This window comes from Psammomys obesus, unplaced genomic scaffold (assembly GCF_907164565.1).
Source record: "Psammomys obesus unplaced genomic scaffold, mPsaObe1.curated_primary_1811, whole genome shotgun sequence".
Lineage (NCBI taxonomy): Eukaryota > Metazoa > Chordata > Mammalia > Rodentia > Muridae > Psammomys > Psammomys obesus.
The window spans coordinates 10,159,801-10,181,366 of record NW_026585698.1 but is presented as its reverse complement, the minus strand read 5'-3'; the positions used below and the strand labels follow the sequence as shown (position 1 = coordinate 10,181,366).

Here is a 21,566-nt window from a genome sequence, read left to right as displayed (position 1 = left end):
CCCCCCAAAATTAAGACTGGGTCTGGCTACATTAATCACTGTGGCTTTGAACTCAGTATCCTTGTTAGGCTTTGGACTCAGAACCCTCCTGCCTCAGCTTCTCAAGTAGCTATGGCACGCACACATGCACTCTCACACACACACTTTTGAGATGTGTAGCCCAGGCAGGAGTTGAGTTCTCTGTGTAACTTACATGGATACCTTTTATACAAACTCCTGCTTTACTTGGAAAGTGTTTTTATAATCTCTTCAGATTCTTCACCAGTGAATGAAATTTCTACAGAATAGCTTAGGATAGGAAAATATTAACCTCATTCTTTATGCTAACTACTCTCACATGAACATGACCTTTTTGTGATGTGTTGTAATGAGAGATACAGGTCATACTCCAGGAAAGGTGGAATAGTAATTTTAAAATCAGGATTTTTTTTATTGTCTTTTTTTTTTGTAATTCTTTTATGTTGAGGGAAAGACATGGTAGAGAAAATTGTAGATGGTTTTTCAGTTAATATCTTTAGAGAGTACTCTGAATTAATATGGATTTTTTTCTGACCTAATGATAAGTCCCCTAAATAATTAAAAACTCAAGCCAAAGCAACCCTTCCTCCCAGAGGAAGTTCTCTCTCCCTCTGTTCCTTGCCTCATCTCACCCCTGAGGACAGCATTAGGCAAGTAGCTGACTGCCTGAGTGGGGATACATTGTATTCTTGGAACTTTTGACAAAGACATTGCAACAATGGCTGCAACATGCTTGCCCATGAAGTTCCTTGTTGCTAATAAGCCAGTCTTAGCTTTACTTTATCTCCCAAGGTCCCCTGCGAGTCACATTGTCAGAGTTCATACAGAGTGTGACTGCCTTCTACTCACAGCTTTTGCTGGAAAAAAACAAAACAAAACAAAACAAACAACATGTTAACATGGCACCCAATTTTTCAAAATCTTTTTTTTTTTTTTTTCCTGGCTGGTGATTATTCTTGCAAACGTGCTTATTTGGGAAGCCCACAGCTGTGCAGTTCTGTTTATAGCCACTGAGTAGGTACAATTAAGCTGAAGGCATCTAATGTGGTAAGGGCCAGCATACAGTCAGGCCGCTGTAGACAGGGCTGGAAGGAGGTCCTACCGGAATGTAAGCATTTGGGCCTGAAAAGTGCACATTTCATTTTTACTTTGTCAAGCTTGGGATATTTTTTTGGAGAACAGAATTTAAAATATGCACCCGGCTGTAATTAGATCTGTGAGCAGTGACCGAGTCATATTGTTTCATGTTTTTCACAAATACTCTTAAGAGACAGATTTAGGAAAATCCTTAATTGGTTTTACTTTTTGTGTGTAAGTGTGTAGACTGTTTGGAAGAGTCTTTTTTTTTTTTAACTTAGAAAAAAATTTGATTTTGTGTGTGTGTGTGTGTGTGTGTGTGTGTAGGCATTCTGGTGAGTGTAGAGGTCAGAGGACAACTTTTGGGAGTTGGCTTTTTGCTCCTAGCTTACATATCAAGTACTTTATCTGTTGAGCCATCTTGCCAGCACCTAGGAGTCATTCTCAAGTAGAATATCTATCTTTTAGGAAGATTCAAGGAAATGAAATATAATCATGACCTAGAACTTTCCATGAGTGTCTCTAGTTTGTGTGTGTTTAAAGAATAATCATTAAAATCATGTTCCAGTTTTATGAGCTCCTAAGAGTATGCCCAGTATTTTATGTTTAGTAGTTTAGCATATCATTTTCTTAAATTAGCATAAAATGTTTGAATAAGTGCTTAACTCAATGGTTCTCAACCTGTGGGTTACAACATTTTTGAGGGGGGCAAATGAACCTTTCACAGAAGTTGCCTAAGGCCATCTGCATACTAGGTATTTCTATTATGATTCATAACCATAGCAAAACTGCAGTTATGAAAAAGCAATGAAAATAATTTTATGGTTGGGAGTCACCACAACACGAATGAGGAACTAACTGTATTAAGGGGTTGCAGAATTTGAAAGATAGAGAACCTAAATCTAAATTTTCTTAATTCTTATATCATTTTTCTCTCTCCATTTGCTTACTGTATGTTTCTCAGATGAACATATTTGTGCCAGTAAATTTTCCACTTTTGAGGCTCAACTGCTTAGCAATAGACTTACTGGGTGAAGTACTGAGAAGTAAGTCATGCTTATTATATACCAAATTATTCTAGAAGATGCCTGTGTATCACATATGTCATTCTGTAGACACCACTTATTGCTGATTATGACATTATTAAATTTCAGTGTTGTATGTATCATGAAACAAAACTCTCCCTCAAGATAAAATTCCCTGGGAGATCATGTTATCTAAAAAGCGTGAGTTCAAGAATTACTTTTCCTATGCCAATGAGTTCAAGGCTCTTCCCCAATTTTTCTTCTAATAGGTTTAGTGTGTCTGGTTTTATATTGAGGTCTTTGATCCATTTGGACTTTAGTTTTGTGCAGCGTGATAAGTATGGGTCTATTTGCATTTTTCTACATGTAGATTTCCAGTTAGAGCAGCACCATTTGTTGAAGATGCTGTTTTTTTTTTTTTTTTCATTGTATGGTTTTAGCATCTTTGTCAAAAATCAGGTGTCCTTAAGTGTGTGGGTTTATTTCAGGGTCTTCTATTTGATTCCATTGATCCACGAGCCAGTTTCTATGCCAGAACCATACAGTTTTTACTACTGTTGCTCTATAGTACAGCTTGAGATCAGGGATGGAGATACCTCCAGAAGATCTTTTATTGCAGAGGATTGTTTTAGCAGTTATTGGTTTCTTGTTATTCCATATGAAGTTGAAACTTTTTCTTTTAAGGTCTGTAAAGAATTATGTTGGTAATTTGATAGGCATTGCATTGAATCTGCAGAGTGCAGGGAATCTTATAAAAGAAGGGAGAGAGAGAAAGATCTGGAGAAGACAGGAGCTCCACAAGGAGAGAAAAAAATTCTGGCACAGGGATCTTTTCTGAGACTGATATGCCAACAAAGGACCATTCATGTACATAACCTAGAACCCTGCAGAGATGTAGCCCATGGCAGCTCAGTGTCCAAGTGGGTTCCGTAGTAATGGGAACAAGGACTGTCTCTGACATGAAACTCAGTGGCCTGCTGCTCTTTGATCACCTCCCCCTGAGAGGAGAGCAGCCTTACCAGGCCACAGAGGAAGACAAGGCAGCTACTTCTGATGAGACCTGATAGGCTAGGATCAGATGGAAGGGGGTAGATGCCCTCCCTTATCAATGGATTTGGGGAGAGGCATGGGAGGAGAAGAGGGAGGGAGGGCAGGATTGGGAGGAGATGAGGGAGGGGGCCACAGTTGGGATACAAAGTGAATAAGCTGTAATGTATATAAACATTTAAAAAGCAAGTTAAATAAATAAATAAACAAATACACAAATAAACAGAGAATTCCTTTTCAGAGCTGGAGAGATGGCTCAGCAGTTAAGAACACTGGCTGCTCTTCCAGAGGACCAAGGTTTGGTTCCCAGCACTCATACAGCCACAGACAGCTGTCTCTAACTCCAGTTCCAGGGTATCTGTTGCCCTCTCCTGGTGTTTTAGAGAATTTCGTGCATGGGCACCTCAAACACATGCAGGCGAAACGCCCATACACATAAAATGAAAAACAAACAAACAAACAAACAAACAAACAAACAAACAAACAAAAAACCTTATGAAAAAGAATTGCTTTTAAATATTTGCAAAATTAACATATTCCAATAGGCATCTAGCTCTCCAGCACCCAAGGACAGATTTGTTTTGATTTACAGATTGACTCAGAGCTTTCACTATACAGTCACTTGGCCCCATTGCTTTGGGCCTGAGGCAGAGCACCGTGGTGTGAAGCCTATGACCGAGGAAACCTCCTCACATCTTAGAGGTCAGGAAGGGAGGGAGAGGGAACCAAGGGTAGTGCTTCTGAAGGGTGTGCCTACAATTCCCTGACTTCATTTACCAGGCTCCACCTTTTAAAGGCTCATCTCTCAGTAGCACTGTTAGCCAGAGACCAGAATTTTAACTCAAGAGCCCTCGGATAGAAACTATAGCAGACTTAGCAAAACCAAAATGGTCTCCTAGAAAAGTGTTTTTTTTTTTTTTAATTTAATTATTATGTGTTTCAGGATGAGTGCCCCAGACTTGAACACCCAGAACTCTATACACTCTTGCCAGTTGGCAGGAAGCAAAGCCGCCATTAAACTTCCAGGAAAGCCTGACTATCTGGGAGCAGATGGATATTCTGTACTTTGACATCTGCATTCCTTGAATTTAAGAAAAACAAGTGTCAACTTTTCAGAGTCAACAGTGCAAGCAGCGGCCCACAGAACCTTCAGTGGATCCATTTTAATCCAGATAGAATCTGACTCTGTAACAATTCTGGGAGTAAGAATGCACCCAAGGCTTACCATATGACCACCAGGTTTGCACCATAGATGGATGTATACATTCTTGACAGGAAATGGAGGTAACAGTGTCCTGTTACAACTTTTATCAGAGGCCAAAGACTATTACCCTAAAATTACTCTCCAGGCTTTATTTGAGATGGAAACCACATTTAAAGGTGATTTCTGTACCTACTGATGAAAAACGAATTTATGTTAACACAGCGGGGACTTTAAATGGACTAAATTATAATCAGATGTGAGCTTTAGAGCTAGTTGAACCAAAGCAAATGATTCGTTTAGAGATATAAGTTGATGGCTTAGCCCTTCATACCTTCATCTTTTTTTTTTTTTTAACCTGAACATCTCAAGTGGAGGGGGCTTGTATAATTTATATAAATAGACTCGTGATTTATCAGCCACAAAATGCTTGAGCTAGGAAATGAGATCCCTTGAATGTTTTTGTAGGCCTTCTGTGTGGGGTTGTCTTGATATATAGTAACGTGATTATGCAAAGCCACAGTTTTCAGAAGGTTGAGGCAGAGCCTGTTGGGAAAGTGGCCATGTAGCTATGTGGAGTTACTAGCATCCTTGCCTTTGATTCCATTTATTGCATGTGACCGTGGGTCATAGACTTGATCTCTTGAATGGAGGATGTCCCCCAACTTCTACTGCTCATCTGCCTGGTCCTCTCAGAACTGGCCCCTTCTAATGAGACAGAGCATGGGCAGTCTTCGAGAGCAAATTTAGAAAGAGGTGGACACAGTGTTGTGTTAAAGCAAAATCCTTGTTTCCACCACCCCCTTGGTCTCCAATGGCAGCTTCTTTATCTTAAAATATGTTATGTTGAGCACCCTGGAGCCCTCAAGACCTTCCTGTGTAGAGTGATTGATGTTTTCAGGCTAACTCATTCTCTGCATCACAGCAACCATGCTTCTTTATGTCCTGAGGTGAAGACACAATGTAGACTAAAGGATAGGGAGAGTTGGCTGAGGTAACAGGAAGCTGACCTGAGTGGTAGTTATTCTTGGTGTGATATTTAAACCATTCAACTTCATATTCTTCAAAAATGCATCAATGCAAATAATATTACATCTGGAACAAAGAAATTTAAGCGGAAGTGAAATTTTAATTTTTATAGTCTATGACTACTTGAACATTCTGCCTTATACTTAGAACATGTAGTTGTGATGCTGTTGTGGCTAGTTTGAGTAGGTAGAACAGAATATTATAAATGACGTAGCTTGTAGACATGAGAAATGTATTATTCAGGGACTTCTGACAAGGTCCCAAATTCACGATGCTTCCAGATTTGATTTCTGGGGAGGCCCTACTCTTTGGCTCATAGGTGATACCTTTGAACAGGGCTTTCATGTATTAGAAGAGCTGAGAGAATGTCCAAGGTTCCTTTATTATATAAGGGCAGTAATTTTGTTGATGAGGATTTCACATTAATTGACCTAACCGTGCCCCAAAGGTGCTAAACTCTAATCCTACATTTTAGGGGGAAGATTTCGCAGACAAATTTTTGGAAGGGAACATTTGAGCCTAAGTATGGTTAGGACAGATAATATGCTTTTTTTCTTTTCAGTTTCCTTGTTATGAATTTTAAGCCAGCACAGGCTAGTATAGTAGAATTATCATCAAGCAATTCATAAATGATTTGAAAGTGAGATGGTTTAAAGTGGTCTATAGGACAGCAATGTCTTTCTCTGCAATATCTTGTTTCTTATTTCTAGCCATGTTTTATTTGTGTTGTTTTGGCCTTATATTTTTTCTCCATTTTCTGCATCGCTTATATTTATTGCTTTCCCGCATTATGTTAGATGTCTTCTATTATATGCTTGTGTAGAAGAAAAGATCTATTTCCCACTACTTCTTCCTTTTTGTTCTCAATATAGTTGAATATCAAGTTTAGTTAAATCTGTACTAAGTGTTTACACTCTCTAATGTTAACGTTCCCTGAAATGTCAGAGCATGTACAAGCACCATATTTTTGTCAGAAGTTTTTTGTTGTTGTTGTTTTTGTTTTTGTTTTCTGGAACTGGTAATTGCCTTATTGTTTTTCTGTAGATTGAATTAATAATTTGTTTTTTTTTTCCTACTCCAAATTCTTCCCACACTCCCTAACTGCTCTTAGTAAGATTTCTACATAGTATTTCAGGTAACTAATTATTTTAGATACTTAAAAGAAAAATCTTTCTGTGACACTGATACTTACCCTCTTGAAAGTCTGTTGTTCCTTTTCATCTTTTACTTTTAAAAAGTCTGTGATCTTATTTTCTTCCCATGCTGGGGACTGAGCCCAGGGACTTTTATTTGCTGGGCAAGAACTCTACCACTGAGCTAAATCCCAATTGCCCTTTCTTACTCTTTCTTTCTGGCTGGCTTCATAGCAGCACCTTTGAGACTTGGAGATTTTGTCTTTGAAACCTCCCCCATGACCCTTTGTTTATTCATTTCCAAGTTTCCTGTATCAAGGAAAGTCCCTTACTTTCTCAGTTCCTTCCTTTACTTTGGAGCATACAAACTCTACCAATGAGAGTTTCAAGAAGAGAATTTGTTTTGCTTTATTATTTGTCAACTTTGCAAACCCAAAGACATGTATCATTCTACTCAGCTGAGACTTCAGCCAAGTAAAGAATTTTGGGTTGAACATTATTTTGTCTTATCACTTAGGGCTTTTTTCTCCATTGTCATGAAGCTCTCCAGGCCTTGAATAGAGTTCTGATTCCATTCTGATTCTCTCTCCCTCCGACCCCCTCTTCCTAGAAGGTTTTAAGGCACTTTCTCTTTTAGATATTGTGAAATCTCAGAAGCATATGCCTTTATTTGAGTGTTTTTCATTCAGTTTTAAATATAATCAACCCTAAAAATTGGGGGGTACCACTTAACTCTAGATTTCTAGTATATCTCTCTGATTTTAAAAATAGTTAAAAATTCATGTATTTTCAGTTGACATACAGTTGATTGTCGTCTCTTGGACTGTCATTTAAAACTATTTTGTTTCTTTGCTTATTGTATGTCCTCTTTTCTTTTTGGGAAATTAAAAAGTAACTATATCCAAACCAGTAGAACTGCATTGTTTCCACATTTTAATGTAAAGATTTTTTTTTCTTGGTCTTTAGATGTTCCCATCTAAAAGCATCCCTCTTTCTAAATTTTTCTTTTTCAGGTGTTCATGGTTTTCTCCTTTCTGATAATACTAATTATAAACAAAAAAGAAATTCTCCCCTCTCCCTCTTCCCCCTTGCCCCTTCTTTTTCTTTTCTTTTCTTTTCTCCTCTTTCTCAGTGGTCTTATTTCTTCTCCTTTACCCCCTTTTCTTTCCTACCTCATGCCTTCTTTCTCTCTCTTTCTCTCTCTCCCTTTCTCCTCCCCTCCTTCCCTCTCTCTGTCTGCCTCCTGGCTAAGGGCATGAAAAAAAGGAAATCAATTGTCAATCCATGGGAATTTGAGCAAAGGGCTATAGGTAAGCAAAGGATTGGCTACAGTAACTTCGGATTGCCACAGAAGCTATTTTTAACATTGCATTTCCCTGGAAGTGTTTTGTGCACACAACGGGACCAAGCACATGTATGAACTCAAGAGACTAGCAGCACAAACAGAGACTACACAAGTTAAAGACAAGCCAGATAGGGTCCCAGTGCTGGGAAGAGGTTGGGGGTGGATACAAGCTCTCCAAGCCCTAACCTAGAAGCTATCTCCAGTTGATATCTGCTTACAAAGGAAAAGTTAATTTTTTCCAATGGAGTCTTACTGGGCATATCAACCACACTTAAGGGAAGGCCCCGTGCCCAGCTGTACATGGCCAGCGCCAACACAAAATGAACTCAATGGCATTTTTGTAGACTTTTTGTCTCATATGGCTTTGTTTGGGCAATTTCTGCCTTAACTGGCCTTTTGCTTTCTAATTTTGTTTTCATGAGCCTTTTATTTGTTTCATTCTTATTTTTAAGAAGTTTTATCCTGGTTCTTTTGGTTGGCTTGTGTTTTTTTTTTTTTTGTAGTTGTTATTTTTTGTTTTTTTCTGAAGAGAGAGAAAGAGAGAGAGAGAGAAAGGGTGTAGAGTTGGGTGGGTGGTGGGTGGGAGGATCTGAGAGGACTTGTGGGAGGGTAAACTATGATCAGAATATATTGTATAAAATTTTAACTCGTATATATGTGGTTTGCATTACCAATCAAATATTTTAACAAAACTAAGAGCAGTGACAAAGACTATGGAAGGATTGGAGGAGTCCCCATCCACTTGAGCCACTGAGAACCACTGTGGCTTTTGTAAGGTGGCTGACTATACTGCTCAACACATGGATAACACATCACATTTCTTGGGGGTGATGAAACCCTGCTGATCTCTTAATTCCAGGGACAGTCTCGGTGATTGCCCTACCACACTCAGAATCCAAAGTTCTCCATTATTTACGAGATTTTGGTACTAGAAAACATCTATTGTTTTAAGCATAAGTTAACAGATATTAAAAAAGAAATCTGAGCACATAGCAAATACACGCATGTTAACCGATTAACATGAACTTTCCTAGCAGCTGGGAGAGTCTATTCGGATCTGTCACATACTGGTTTGATGATGATGATGATGATGATGATGATGACTTCCTTGTGAACTAACGATGTTAATATGCACTGATGGGATTTCAGTCCAACTGGTCAACCACCGCTTGGGTCAATGTCTTCTGCTAAGGCTCTCTTCTTTTTACCTAAGTCATCCCTAAAGCATCACTGAGCCCGGCTAACACGACTTTACAACTGTGGCTGTTTGTCTTGCATCAGTCTAGTTTAAACAATGTTTCATTAATATCTAAAGGATATTCATAGTCTTGGTATAATCACAGAATTCTGAACATCTAGCATCCCACAGTGAACTTACACAACTTTTCCAATAGAGCTACAGCATCCAACACAGCAGTCACTAGCTACGTGTGGCTATGAACACTTGAGACACAGTGTGACAGTTCAGAAGCATGGTATAAATAAAGCAAACGAGGACGTTAAAGTTAGTGCAGAGCAAAACCCCAAAGTCTCAATGTTGGTTATGTGTTGGAATGATTGAGACTGTTATGTATTGGATTAAACAGATGTATTAGTAAAATTCACCTGTTTGATCTCCGCCCTTCTTAATGTAGTTATAAAACTTGGAATTGCACTGGAGGTGAACATTGTCTTTCCGCTGTACAACCGTGCTCTAGGGAATAATGACTCACTTTTCTGTTATCCAACAAAGACTGGAAAGATTCAAGTGGCAAGCAGAGCCCCAGGCTTGACAGAGCTAAAGCAAGAAACATTTCCAAATGTTTCAGCAGCATGAAACCCAGCTGTAGCTGTCTTAAAATCCTGGGGACATTTTGAAGAGGGAAGAAAAGGGTTTGCTGGGATTGTTGGATGGCAGGAAGAATCAGAGTAGTTGGAACAAAAAATTGTAGCTTTGATGATCATTTCCTTAATGTCTGGCCCGACCTACAGTCATGAAACCATTTAAGAGTTTTATGTGGATGGCTGTTTAATGGGCTGAAGTTTATATTTCTTCTGGTTTGCAATAACATGACAATAGGGCAAGTCAACTTGCTTCAAATCAGAAACAAATGTGTTCTAGGCATATCTGAAGTTCTATGCAGAAGGGCTGTCTGCTGTACTATCTTTCCCACAAAACTGGGGCCTGGAGGGTGTGCATGCTTTTCACAGGGCTGCATAAAACCATTGTCGTCTGAGATCTAGGTAACTGTCAATGCTTCAGTCTTGAAATCCCAGCAGGCCTGAGACCCAGGTCTGGCATGATGCTCTGTGTGCCCACTGTACCCTCTGCCACAGTCTTGTCTATACTGCCTCCTCAGCTAGTCTCTGTTTTGTGTTTTTTTTTCCAGGCTGCTTTCTATGCTGAAATGATACTGTCACAAACAGGAAATGTTTCCCTCTTCAGTAGGAAGGCAGATTTGACAATTATTTTATTCCCAGCTAAAACAAAAATATAATGCAAGTTATTTAAATGGTTTTCTAAGAGATTAAAAAACTAACACCGTCTATGCCACTAAGATAACAACTGTGAGTGCATTTGCAGTGCTTCCTAACATTAGTACACACAGAAATACACACATGTGTTTGTATGTGTGCTCATGTATGCATGCACATTTTTATACAAGATGGCCACCATCTTGTGACTTCCCTTTTTTTATTTAAAAAATTATACAGTATATTTTGATCATATTTTTCCCCTTTTCAGATTCCCATTTCTCTGAGATTCTCCATACACCCCTAACCACCCACTCTCTGTCTCTCTCTTCTCTCTCAAAAAAGAAACACAGACACAAACCCCACAAAAACATGAAAACAAAAATCAAAGTAAGCAAAACACCAATAAGAAAAAAAAAGTTTATAAAAAGAAAAAAAAAAGACCACAAAAATACCATTGAGTTCATTTTGTCTTGGCCAATTATTCCCGGGCATGGGGCCTGCCCTGAAATGTGTTTTGTTATACCCACTGAGACTCCATTGGAGGAAACTGATTTTCCCTTTGCAAGTGGGTGTCAGTTGGAAACAGCTTCTTGGTTAGGGGTGGAAGCCCAGTCTTTCTGTGCAGACCTCATGCATGCTGCTGCAGTATCTGTAAATTAATACGCATGTAATTTCTGTTGTGTCTGGAAGACACTGTTTCTTGAAGTCACCCATTACCTCTCAGTCTTACAATTTTTCCACCTCCTCTTCTGCATAGCTCAATGAGCCTTGAAGGAGGAATTTGGTGAAGACATCCCATTTAAGGCTGGCTGAGTGCTTCTACGTCTCTTACTCTCTGTACATTGTCTAGTTGTGGGTCTGTGTTAATTTCCATCCACTGTTAGATGCTTTTCTGATGTGGGCTGAACAAGGCTCTGATCCAGGGGTATAGCAATATGACATCTAGAGTCATTTCGTTGCTGTTTCTTCAGCAGAATGGTAGTAGGGTTTGCTCTAGGTCAATGACCTATGCAGTCTAACATTCTTGGCTATTTTAGCAGTGTCAGCTATGGGTTCCATTTCATGGAGTAGGCCTTAAGTTTCATCAGTTACTGGTTGGTTACTCCCATAACATTTGTGCCACAGTTGAGGCAGCGTATCCAGCATATCTTACTGTTACAGGTTTCAGGCTTTGTAGCTGGGTGGGCATTTACCTTTCTTCCCTGCTAGTGAGCAGAGTACTTTCAGTACCATGAACATTAGTCAGTAGAGGTGAAGCTTACAGTTAGACACCAGCTCCCTGTTTGATGACATAAGTATGGTGTTCTCTCCTGCAATATGGCCTTACCATTAGCTTGTGGAGCATAGCCAGTGGCCTTGGCAATAGTGTGCCATATTGGGAGGTTTCCATGAGGTCCCTTTGGCCAATGACTCAACAAAATATAACCCAGTCCTGGCACTGAAATTTTACTTGGTGGCATAAGATGTCTGATGCGGCGTTGCCTTTCCTGTTATTTGGTGGCTACATTTAGAGTCCTTTCATGTAGGAAGCATCTATGGTAGGTTTCCATTAAGTGCTATGAGCTTGCACTACCTTCTTAGAACTACGTTCATTGTATCCTGTAGGTATGATTATGTTGTATTTTCATTTTCTTTTAATTCTAAAAGTTTTCAGTTTCTTTCTTGATTTCTGTCTTGACTCATTTTTATTTGGTAGTGAACTGTTCAGCTTCCGTGAGTTTGTATAGTTTCTGCTCTTTGGTTGCATTTGATAACTAGTTTCAGCCCATGGTGGTATAGGATAGGAAGTGGGGTGATATTTCAATTTTCTTATATATGTTGAGATTTACCTTGAGTTCTGGTATATGGATAATTTTGCAGAAAGTTCTATGAAAACTGCTCCAAAGAAGGGATATTCTTTTGTGTTTGGGTGGAGTGTTCTGTAGATATCTCCTAGGTTCATTTGATTGATGACCTATAACTTCAGTAACATTTCTGTTTAGTTTTTGTCTTGACCTGTCTACTGGACAGAGTGGGATATTGAAGCCATCCAGTGTCGCTGTGTGCGGGGCCGATATGTGATTGAAGCTGTAGCAGTGTTTTTTGTTTTTCTGTGGCTTTGCTCTGAAATCTCTGCGTCTGGGGTAATGATGTGGGAGGTGTTCCTTGGTGTGGATATCCGGGCGTATCTGTTCTTTGCTTTCAGTTGCCTACTCCAGATCCTAGGTAAGTGTGACAGCTTCGAAGTGTGAGTTCTCTGATAGAGTGTGTTCCTTGGTTCAGCAGGGAATGGTGAGAAGGTACGAGGAAAGGCTCAGATGGCCAGTGGGAAAGAGCTAGGGGACTGTGGTGTGCACCGAGAGGTGGAGTCCCCAGAGAATGGAGTTGGGGTTGGAGGAGAGTCTCCTGCAGGCAAGCTGCTGCAGAGTAAGATTAAGTCTGGAGAGTTCATAACGGAGGACAGGGAGGAGGGTGAAATCTCGAACCTGAGTCCCAGCTAGTTGTGGCCACTGGAGGTCCCTGTCGTAAGTTGTTTCTGGGGATTGGTGGCTGACTCAAAGGAATAGGGGGTAGGCTAGATGGGAAGGCTGAGGGAGTCTGCAGGATGGATGCAAGCTCGATCTCCCCGTTCCTTCTCTTTTGTTTGTTAAGGCAGCCCAACTCATTACTGCATTTGGAACTCCAGAAAAACTTTAAAAAGATTTACTTTTGTTATTTTAAATTATGTGTGTGTATGTCTTTGTGTGTGTGTGTGTGTGTGTGTGTGTGTGTGTGTGTGTATGTATGTGTGTGTGTGGCTACAGGTGAGTCCAGAAGAAGTACCTCCGAGTTAAGAGTCACAGGTGGGTGTGAGCCATCCAATGTGGAGGCTGTGAACTGAACTAGGGTCTTCTGCAAGAGTATCACTCACACTTATCTCCCATCTTTCCAGCCCCAGGACCGAAGAAACTTAGCTGTAAAAATAACCAGTGTTTTAGAGAAAGACAAAGAACTACTCTTTATCTAGCGAGCATTAATAGAAAAGTGTTGGGCTCCTTTTTTTGTTTGTTTGTTTGTTTATTTATGTTGTTTCAGTAAACTTAGATAATGTTTCCTTCGGTATTGGTGGGGTTGAGCCATTTGGAGTGAGTTCTGAGAACCAGGTAGGTGTCTGTGAGACTCCATTCTCTGGAGGGAGTTACACAGTGTTCAGATAGTACTCTCTATCACTAAGATTTGAAAAAAAAAAAAAACTGAATTAAGAATTGGAAAACACTTTAAACATGGGCTTCTTGTCTACTCTTTTCAAGCTTTGCCTCTGGTCCACAGTGTTAGATGTGATTTACCAAGACGGCATGTTTCTCTGGATGCAGGCAGACATGGAAGCCTCAAATCTGACTTATTTCCCTTTGAGTAGAACTGGCCGGCTCCCAGGGAGGTTTTCTGGAAATGGTTACTACACAAAGTACAACCCATGGCGCTACGTTTTTCATAGCTAAGTTAAAGTGGTTGTAGATGAATGTTTTATAAATACCTTAGGCAAGAATGGGCCTTCTCGAACAGCAACAGTTTGTCTACCTGGCAACCAGAAAGCAATTTTGTTGCAAGTATGCTCTAGTAGCTTGTATGCAAAGTAAAAAAGCAACAAAACAAAAACTAATGAGATGGGTTTAAAGACAGGGCTGGGGAGTTGGCTCTTGGTCTGCAGCGTGTGGACCAGAATTCATATTTTCAGGACCTGTGTACTCCAGGGCACGGTAACCTGCACCTCAGTGCTATGTGGGAGTTAGAGGCTCCACAGAATCTCTCAGTCTAGTTAGTGTGGTGGACTCAGTGGCAAAAATCACCAAGATCTCCTATCTGAAGCATGGTGACAGACATCAGAGGTTGTCTCGTGACCTCCATAAGTATGATGTGGTATGCATTCACTCATAGTCCAACACACACTTTCACATAGCTCGCTCTCTGTCATATACACGCACACGTGAAAAGGAAAAATGAGGAATGTATGTATTTGGAAAAAAAACATTTTACAGCTAGTAAAAATATTATTACATTTGTGTGTGTGTGTGTGTGTGTTGCATGCCACAGAATGTCTGTAGAAGTCAAAGAACAACTTGTGTGTGTCCTTTTTCTCCTTCAGCCTTCTGGGTCCCAGGGATCAAGTTCAGGTCATCAAGCTTGGTGACAAGGGCTTTTACTCACTGAGCCATCTTGCTGGACCACAGTTATTGTTTTTAATTTAAGCTTTTTTTTGGTGTCTCATATTTCCAAAAGAGGGAAATCTCATTGTTTGTCTAGGTAATGTTGAAAGATACTTCACATTATGTTTTAAATTTAAAATTCCTCATCCCTGCACTTTTAGACTTAGGTCCATGAAGCATCAAATGCTACAAAAGAAAAGCAGTTGGAAGGGAAAAGGATATTTAAACAGAAGTTTTCTCAAGGCCCAAGGAAGACTTTAAAAAAGAACCCCACCTTCTTTAATTCAGTAATTATCCAGGAGTGCTCTGGAGTTGGGGGCCAGGTTCTGGTAATAGTTTACACCTGTTTCAACTTCTCCCGTTTTTATTGGCAGGGACTTTGCCATACCATATTTCTTGTGAGGCAAAAATATGAAATAAAACATGGCAGAGCCTTGGAGAAGTTATAATAAACATAAAAACGAATTGTTCAGCTGAAAATGTGAAAGTCCTTGCCTGCACATTTAGCCAGCCATATTTCAGTAGTATCAAAAGAATTTAATCCTGGAGTTGTGTGTCAGGAAGAGAGAGACAACTGCTTTCTTTGGCAGGAAGAAGTCAAGGTTTTAAAAATCCAAGACAGCAAGCCTTGGAACATCATGCCAGAATCATATTGTAGAGATTGGTTAAAAAAAAAAATATCATTAAATTATGATGCACTTTCCATGTTGTTGAGGGAGAGGGGGACAGAGAAGTCTTAGCGTGTAAGGTTGCAGACCCAAGGGAGAATGGTTTCCCCACAGAATATAGCAAGACTTCAGTAGTCAAGCGACCCCACAGCATAGCACCATAGGTTGGCTTATTTCATAGGCAGCATCTTCCTGTCCAAACACAATGAAATGCTTTGGGTCAAGAGAGTATTGTTTGTCTTATTTTTTTCCCCTTGCAATCAGCTCTCCAGTGGTCACCCACCTCCCCCCAAAGTCCTCTTTACTTGTCAGGGCTAGCAGTAGCTGCCCTTCTCCCCTGTGGGGGAAAGAGCAGAAGGGCTTAGCTTCTATTACAAGAAGAGAAATAATCAAACACATGTAAAGTTTAATCTGGACAGCGCTGGGGGTACGCAAAGGTCATTGGGAAGGTTGTTAGTAGAACTGAATTTTGATTTTGGTTTTGCCTCACTGGTTGGGTGGCTTTGGCTTGTACATGGTCAGGGGTGTAAGCTGAATAAGGATCAGGATTTGGCTGTTTCTTTTCCTTGGCATAGGACCCAGATATTTGTGGACTGAGAGTAACCATCTCTGTTTCTTTCCCAGGTCTACGAACTCAGCATGTCAAATGTCTTGAGTTTACATCGAGAAACATTCCATGTTGCTCTCTCCCCTCAAACTGTAACTTCTTGGGAGGAATTAGGGGTTTTTGTATTGAGGATGTAGGGTGCATTTGAGAGGAGGGCTCTGCAGTTAGAATTCTGAAGGATCCTTGTTTGAAGGAAGAGAAGGCAGGAGGGCATGCTGTTCTCTCCTGACTGCTACAACCTTGACAGCTTTGTTTCTGAGAGTCCGTAAAAGTCCCAAGGAGACTCAGCAACCTCAGGCCGAAGTACAGATACTTCTTAAAAAAGTATCAGTCATAGATGAGCCCAAGATTGCATCTGAGACAGTGATATAGCCAAGAATCCAATCGGTGTTTCGTAGGAGCTTGACTGCAGGAGATTAGGAAACACATCCAGATTTAAAGAAAAGTCAGGATCCCCTGCAGTTTCTTGTACAGTTGGCTTCTCTTACTATTGTTTCAGTTACTGCTGATTAATTATGATCGGAAAACACTACATGGACTATTTCAGAAATAGATAACTTTTTAAAAATGGCAAGTCAGTCTATGTGGCATGATTCCTTTTGGGAAATGAACAGTCCCTTTGTCTGGTGTACCCCACTTGTATGCATTACCCACCTGGCTGTGACTGGCATCTCAGTTATCAGGTGGGCTCATGGTGCTCCCGAGCTTATATTCAAGGACCCTTAAGCAGTAGCTTAAAGCCACTTGACCAAGCCCACAACATTCACCTGGCCTTATCACCTCACACAGGCATCGTGACAGTTCGCGTCGCCACAAGAGGCTTGAGTACCATAATAAGGTGTTACTGGATCATATTTGCTGCAATAAATTTAATTAGAGTATATTTTTAGTTGTTCATTTTATACTTACCTATTAATTGTTAATGCCACTCTGCGCTTAACTTACAAAGTAAACTTTATGCTAAGTATCTATGTGAAGGGAAAAGTTGGCTTAGCTCGGGTTTGTTACCTGCAGTTTACTCGTCTGTCTATGGCCTTAGATTGACTGGGGTGAGCGTGTTCTAGAAACATTTAGAGTCAAAAACGGTAATGATCTCTGATAACAGTGAGCATTCACTCATGGCTGCCTGGTCTGCTGTTTCATTGCAAACCCCCAGCTTGCTAAAAATATGTCTTTCTGGTTAAACTTTAATGTCCTCCCTAGTTCCAGAACATAGGTCACTGTATTTTGGTTGTAATTACAGAAAGGTCCTTGTTGTTGTTCTTTGAAGGTGTTTGGAGGTTCTGACATGGTGAACTGGTCCTGAGTAGAGCAGCATCCTGAGGGGAACATCTGTAGCAGAAGGCCTTTGCATCAAGGGGGTTGACACTTGTGGATTCTTGCTCTGAAGAAATGAATCCCATCAGATATTTCTTTTTTTCAGTATGAACTTTGGAAAATAGCTGAGATGCTGAATATTTTCTCTCTGAGGGAACCCTTGATGTCACTAGATTTCTTTCAAATCTTGTTGTACTTGCTACTTCATTTCTGTGAAGGTGTCAGCGAGTGAGCACCTCCCTTTTCAACTAGTTTTAACCTCAAGTAAGGACTTTGTTCAAGAGTTGGGTGGCCTGAAATGTCTCCAAGACATTTGGTGTCTAGTTTATGTTGTTAGGTTTAGATGTCACTTAAGACAACCTGGTAGAGGAAACCCTTCAGACCCTCTAGGGGGGTTGACCAGTTGTTTCAAATTCAGTTTTACCTTTTTTTTTTTTTTTTTTTTAGTGATTTAGTATTGACATGTCTCCAAGTTAGACAGTTGACTCCACAGAGTAAACCACAAAGGCTTTCTCTGGGCAGTGTCTGCTGAGCATGCATTGACTGTTATGGGATTGGTACAGGAAGGGCGTATAAAGAAATTGGCTTCAAGGATTGGTGTTTGTTGCTGATGTGACAAGCTGCCACCATTTTGGTGGCCCAGCACCTTGACACGGTATGCACATATACACATCCCCACATTTATGTACACAAACACATACAAACACGCTCCAGAGTATGTGTTTGGGCCACCATACTTTCCGGACTTTCATGTCTGGGAGCTGGTGCTCGTGCTTGCTGGTGCTCGTGCTTCTGAGTCTTTGCCCAGTCCACTACTATCCATCCTTGCATCTCCACTGGGAAGGTTCAGCTTGGGGCTGAGAGAACCATGAGAACCTCCCTCCTCTCAAATCCTCCGTCCATCACCACCAGCCAATTCAAATGCCCACAGGTCACAGGATGTTTCAGGACATGGGTGGGGACTTGGGTTTTCTGATTGCCTGTAGATAGGAAGGGGCTCTAGCTGTAACTAGCCCCCCCCCATCTTACAGGAAGTTTATAGATATACTGTAGCCATGCCAACCCCTTCATCTTACATGATGATTGTTGCTGACCTTGACTTTTATTTACTCTCATTGCTAATTGTTATGTTGCTGCCTTCCTGCTTGTGTGAGTCAGTGGAAGAGGGGATTAAAGTAGTAAGAGGGATCAGTGGAGGTCCCAGTACAGCATTTAATCATTTAAACTATTGACATAAAACACATCCCTTGTCTCACAAAGAGTAAGTTTATTCTTAAGCTAGACATGAATGACTTGGCCTAGGAACATGGATTCAGGGAACCCCAAGGAATATATTCCTACAAGGAAATGGTTTCATAAAGAGGTTTTAGTCACGGAACACCTGTTTGTAAGGCGCTTTTTTTAGGTACATTGGTAGAACCAGCAGTAGGAGGGTTTCATCAGAGTGGGGAGTCTGCTGGAGTCTCAGTTGCTATCTAAGGACATTCTTTGGTTGGGGTTGGGGGAAGCTAGTGATCTGCTAAGTTATAATTACAAAAGGCGTCACCTTGAGAATCACAAGGATGTTAGTTCAGATGTGAGCAGTGAGTTAAGAGACCTTAAAGATAACCCACACTTTCCAAGTCACTACATTCAATTAATCTAGCCAAATATCCAGTAGAGGCATAACATTTTCTCTCTCTCCTTGGAAACTTCAGTTCGCACGAACGTAAAACTTAACCAGCTCAGAAGTGGGCTATGTTGGATGTGCCCAGATGCCTGGGATCCATTACAGATGGGAAGTGTGGGGAGCACAGACTATGGCTTTGACCAGGGAGCATTCTTACTGTGGAAAGACATGGCAGCTTTCATCTCAGTGTGGAGACAGACTTTTGTGGGTCTTCCACTTAATCCAAAAACATGTAACTGATGGGATTTTGTATCTCAGGCTTCAATAATTTGGCATCCCCGTTGGCAACTGTTTTTACCTTTCTGTTCACAGCCCTGGTACTTGAGGGTTTTGAATATACACACTAAAATGAAGAAAGTATTTTAAATGTGCACATTTTTTATTTACAGCTGCAGCCGAAGGAAAAGGCAGAAGTGGGGAAGACTTTTTTCAAAAGGTGAGTGGCATTTTACTCTTACTTGGCTTGGGGCATGGATGGGAAATAGCCTTCACCAAAGACGCCAAGCTGACTTCTCATACCCAGATCAACGCAGGTATGTCCTTTTCATCTGCTCTTTACATGCTTCAGGTCCTTCCTTCCAAGCCATGACTGGCTTAGAGGTCGGTCGATGGGCATTTCTTAGGCTGTCCCTCTCTCTGGTGAACGGGACATGGGTTGGGGTCTGTAACCAGTATAAGGTGGCTCTTGAGACCTGCTTGCTCAAGATTGGCTACTGTGCCCATCCTATGCCTGCTGTCCCCTGAGTGTTTTGATATTCAAGGAGGCCAGTTGGGCCAGCCACGCACATAGCAAGGGGAAACATGGTCAGGACCAGTTGAAAAGATGATGATGAGAAACTGGGATGCTGGCTGATGAATTTGAGTTTTCCTTCTCAGGAAGTCTTTCATGTGGGAAGAGGCCTTTTCTTTTGAAAAGATGGACTGGTGTTCACAGTTCTCTTCCTTTTTCTCCTTGTCTTACTGTGCCTGTACCCTTGTGTTTGGATTCAGAGAGCATGTCCAGACAGGCAGCCATGGCAGAGGAAGTTGGGACTATGGGTGAGGTTAAGTGATACTGGAGAGGGCAATTGGAAAGTCTTCATTCTCTTGTCTTCCATTCAGTCCACTTTTGGTGGCAATGTGTGTGTGCATGTGTGTGTGTGTGTGTGTGTGTGTGTGGTGTCAAATTCATCATTTGTCTGTTTCCATCTAAGAGTTTTAAAAGCAGACTTCCTTATACCTAGGGCTCAAATTGTTTCTTCATTTTGAAAGTATTTATTTACCTGTCATAGGCTGCGTGCTAGAGAGACTAAAATGAGCTAGACAAGTGTGCTAGCTTGGTAGACTATGTAGTACCTGGTAACATATTCACATGAATTCACAGCATGAGTGGGTATGCAAGGGCATTCTAAGCAAAGAGCCAGAACTGTGAACAGTCTCTGTACTCGGACACTTAGGGTTCCTTGTGTTAGGTGAGGTGCATGATCCCATATCATAAAGGGTATTCCTTGGTCAGGGAGATCTTTCCTAAATGGTGTTCAAGTTTGGGGCTGGGGGAGGAGGTGGCTCAATCAGCAAAGCACTTGCAAAGATGATCGTGAGGAACAGAGTCCAATTCCCAGAACCCAAGTGAAAAAAAAAACAAAAACAACCATGGTGGTGGGTGCTTTTCATGCCAGATCCTGGGAAGTAAAGCTACACAGATTCATGGGGCTCACTGGCAAGCCAATTGCCTAATTGTTGAGTTCCAGCCCAGTGAGAGACCCTTTCTCCAAGGAGGTAGATGAGGATGAAAGCTAAGGTTGTGTTTGGGCTTTCACCTGTATGTGTGCATATGTACACCCCCACACAAGAATACCCATTTCATGAACACACGTAAAGGCATGGAAAGAGGGGTTTAAATCTAAACACCTGAGGATGATGTGCTGCCGAACAGTATAGGCCACTGGTCTGATACTCCTGCTTTGAGCTTCCACAGCAGAGCCCTGAAAACTGTTGAGGCTCTTGTGCCTCCAGTGACACTGGTTCATGTCCAGATTATATTCAGCTCCTGAGGAGTGAGATGGGACAGGCTGGCTAGGAGGGGTGGGACCAGTGAAGCTAGTGGCCAGAGAATCCTAGCTAGCCACAGTTACAGATTTGCCTCTAGCTGGCAGCAGTAGTCTAGACAGATGCTGTTTGGGGATGAGAGGGAGTGTGGTGAGGGTGAGCTTTCTACATTATCACTCTTCATCTTACAGAGAGATGGGAAGAGCTTTTAGACCCCTTCAATTCGGACACATTAAAAGCCAAATGAAAACGGCCCACACTGTCCTACAGGACTTTCATTCTTAGAAGATTTGCTAATATTTATCACTCTCTGTGGGTGTGTAAATATAGATCACATCAGCGTAAATGGAAACACATGTCTAAATCCAGGAACACATGTGCTCCCCAGGCTCTGACTTGGAAGTGCAGAGGCCGCGCTTGTCTTCTGGTGAAAAGGGTCTGCAGGTTTGTAGTGGGAGGAACTAGCACCCCCAAAGCCTTCGAAAGCTCATGCTGGAAAACTCGATAAGTGGCAAAGATCTGTGTTACAGGAAAGGACATGTCAGTGTTTGGACCAGACAGAAACAGAACCATGGTCCTTCTGCTGTGAAATGAGGCAAGGAGGAAATATCACCTCACCACACACTCTCCGGTTTCCCACAGTGACACATGGATGCTCCTTAGCATTTGTTTGTTTGAAATTTCAGCGTCTTGCTGTGTAGCCCAGGCTGGACTTAGAGTTCTCCTGTCTCAGCATCAGTGCTGGGATTACAGGTGCAAGCCGGGATACCTGGTGTTCAGTG

At 41.2% G+C, this 21,566-nt stretch overlaps 1 protein-coding gene across 3 annotated transcripts in view; it reads left to right on the top strand.

The window, feature by feature from the left end:
• Bicc1 (BicC family RNA binding protein 1) overlaps window positions 1-21,566 on the top strand; it is a 194,190-nt gene that overhangs the window by 26,734 nt on the left and 145,890 nt on the right. For all 3 annotated transcript variants that reach the window (XM_055599006.1, XM_055599005.1, XM_055599007.1), the window contains exon 2: window positions 19,146-19,192. In XM_055599006.1, the coding sequence (XP_055454981.1) occupies window positions 19,146-19,192 (47 nt within the window). The remainder of the gene's footprint in view (window positions 1-19,145; window positions 19,193-21,566) is intronic.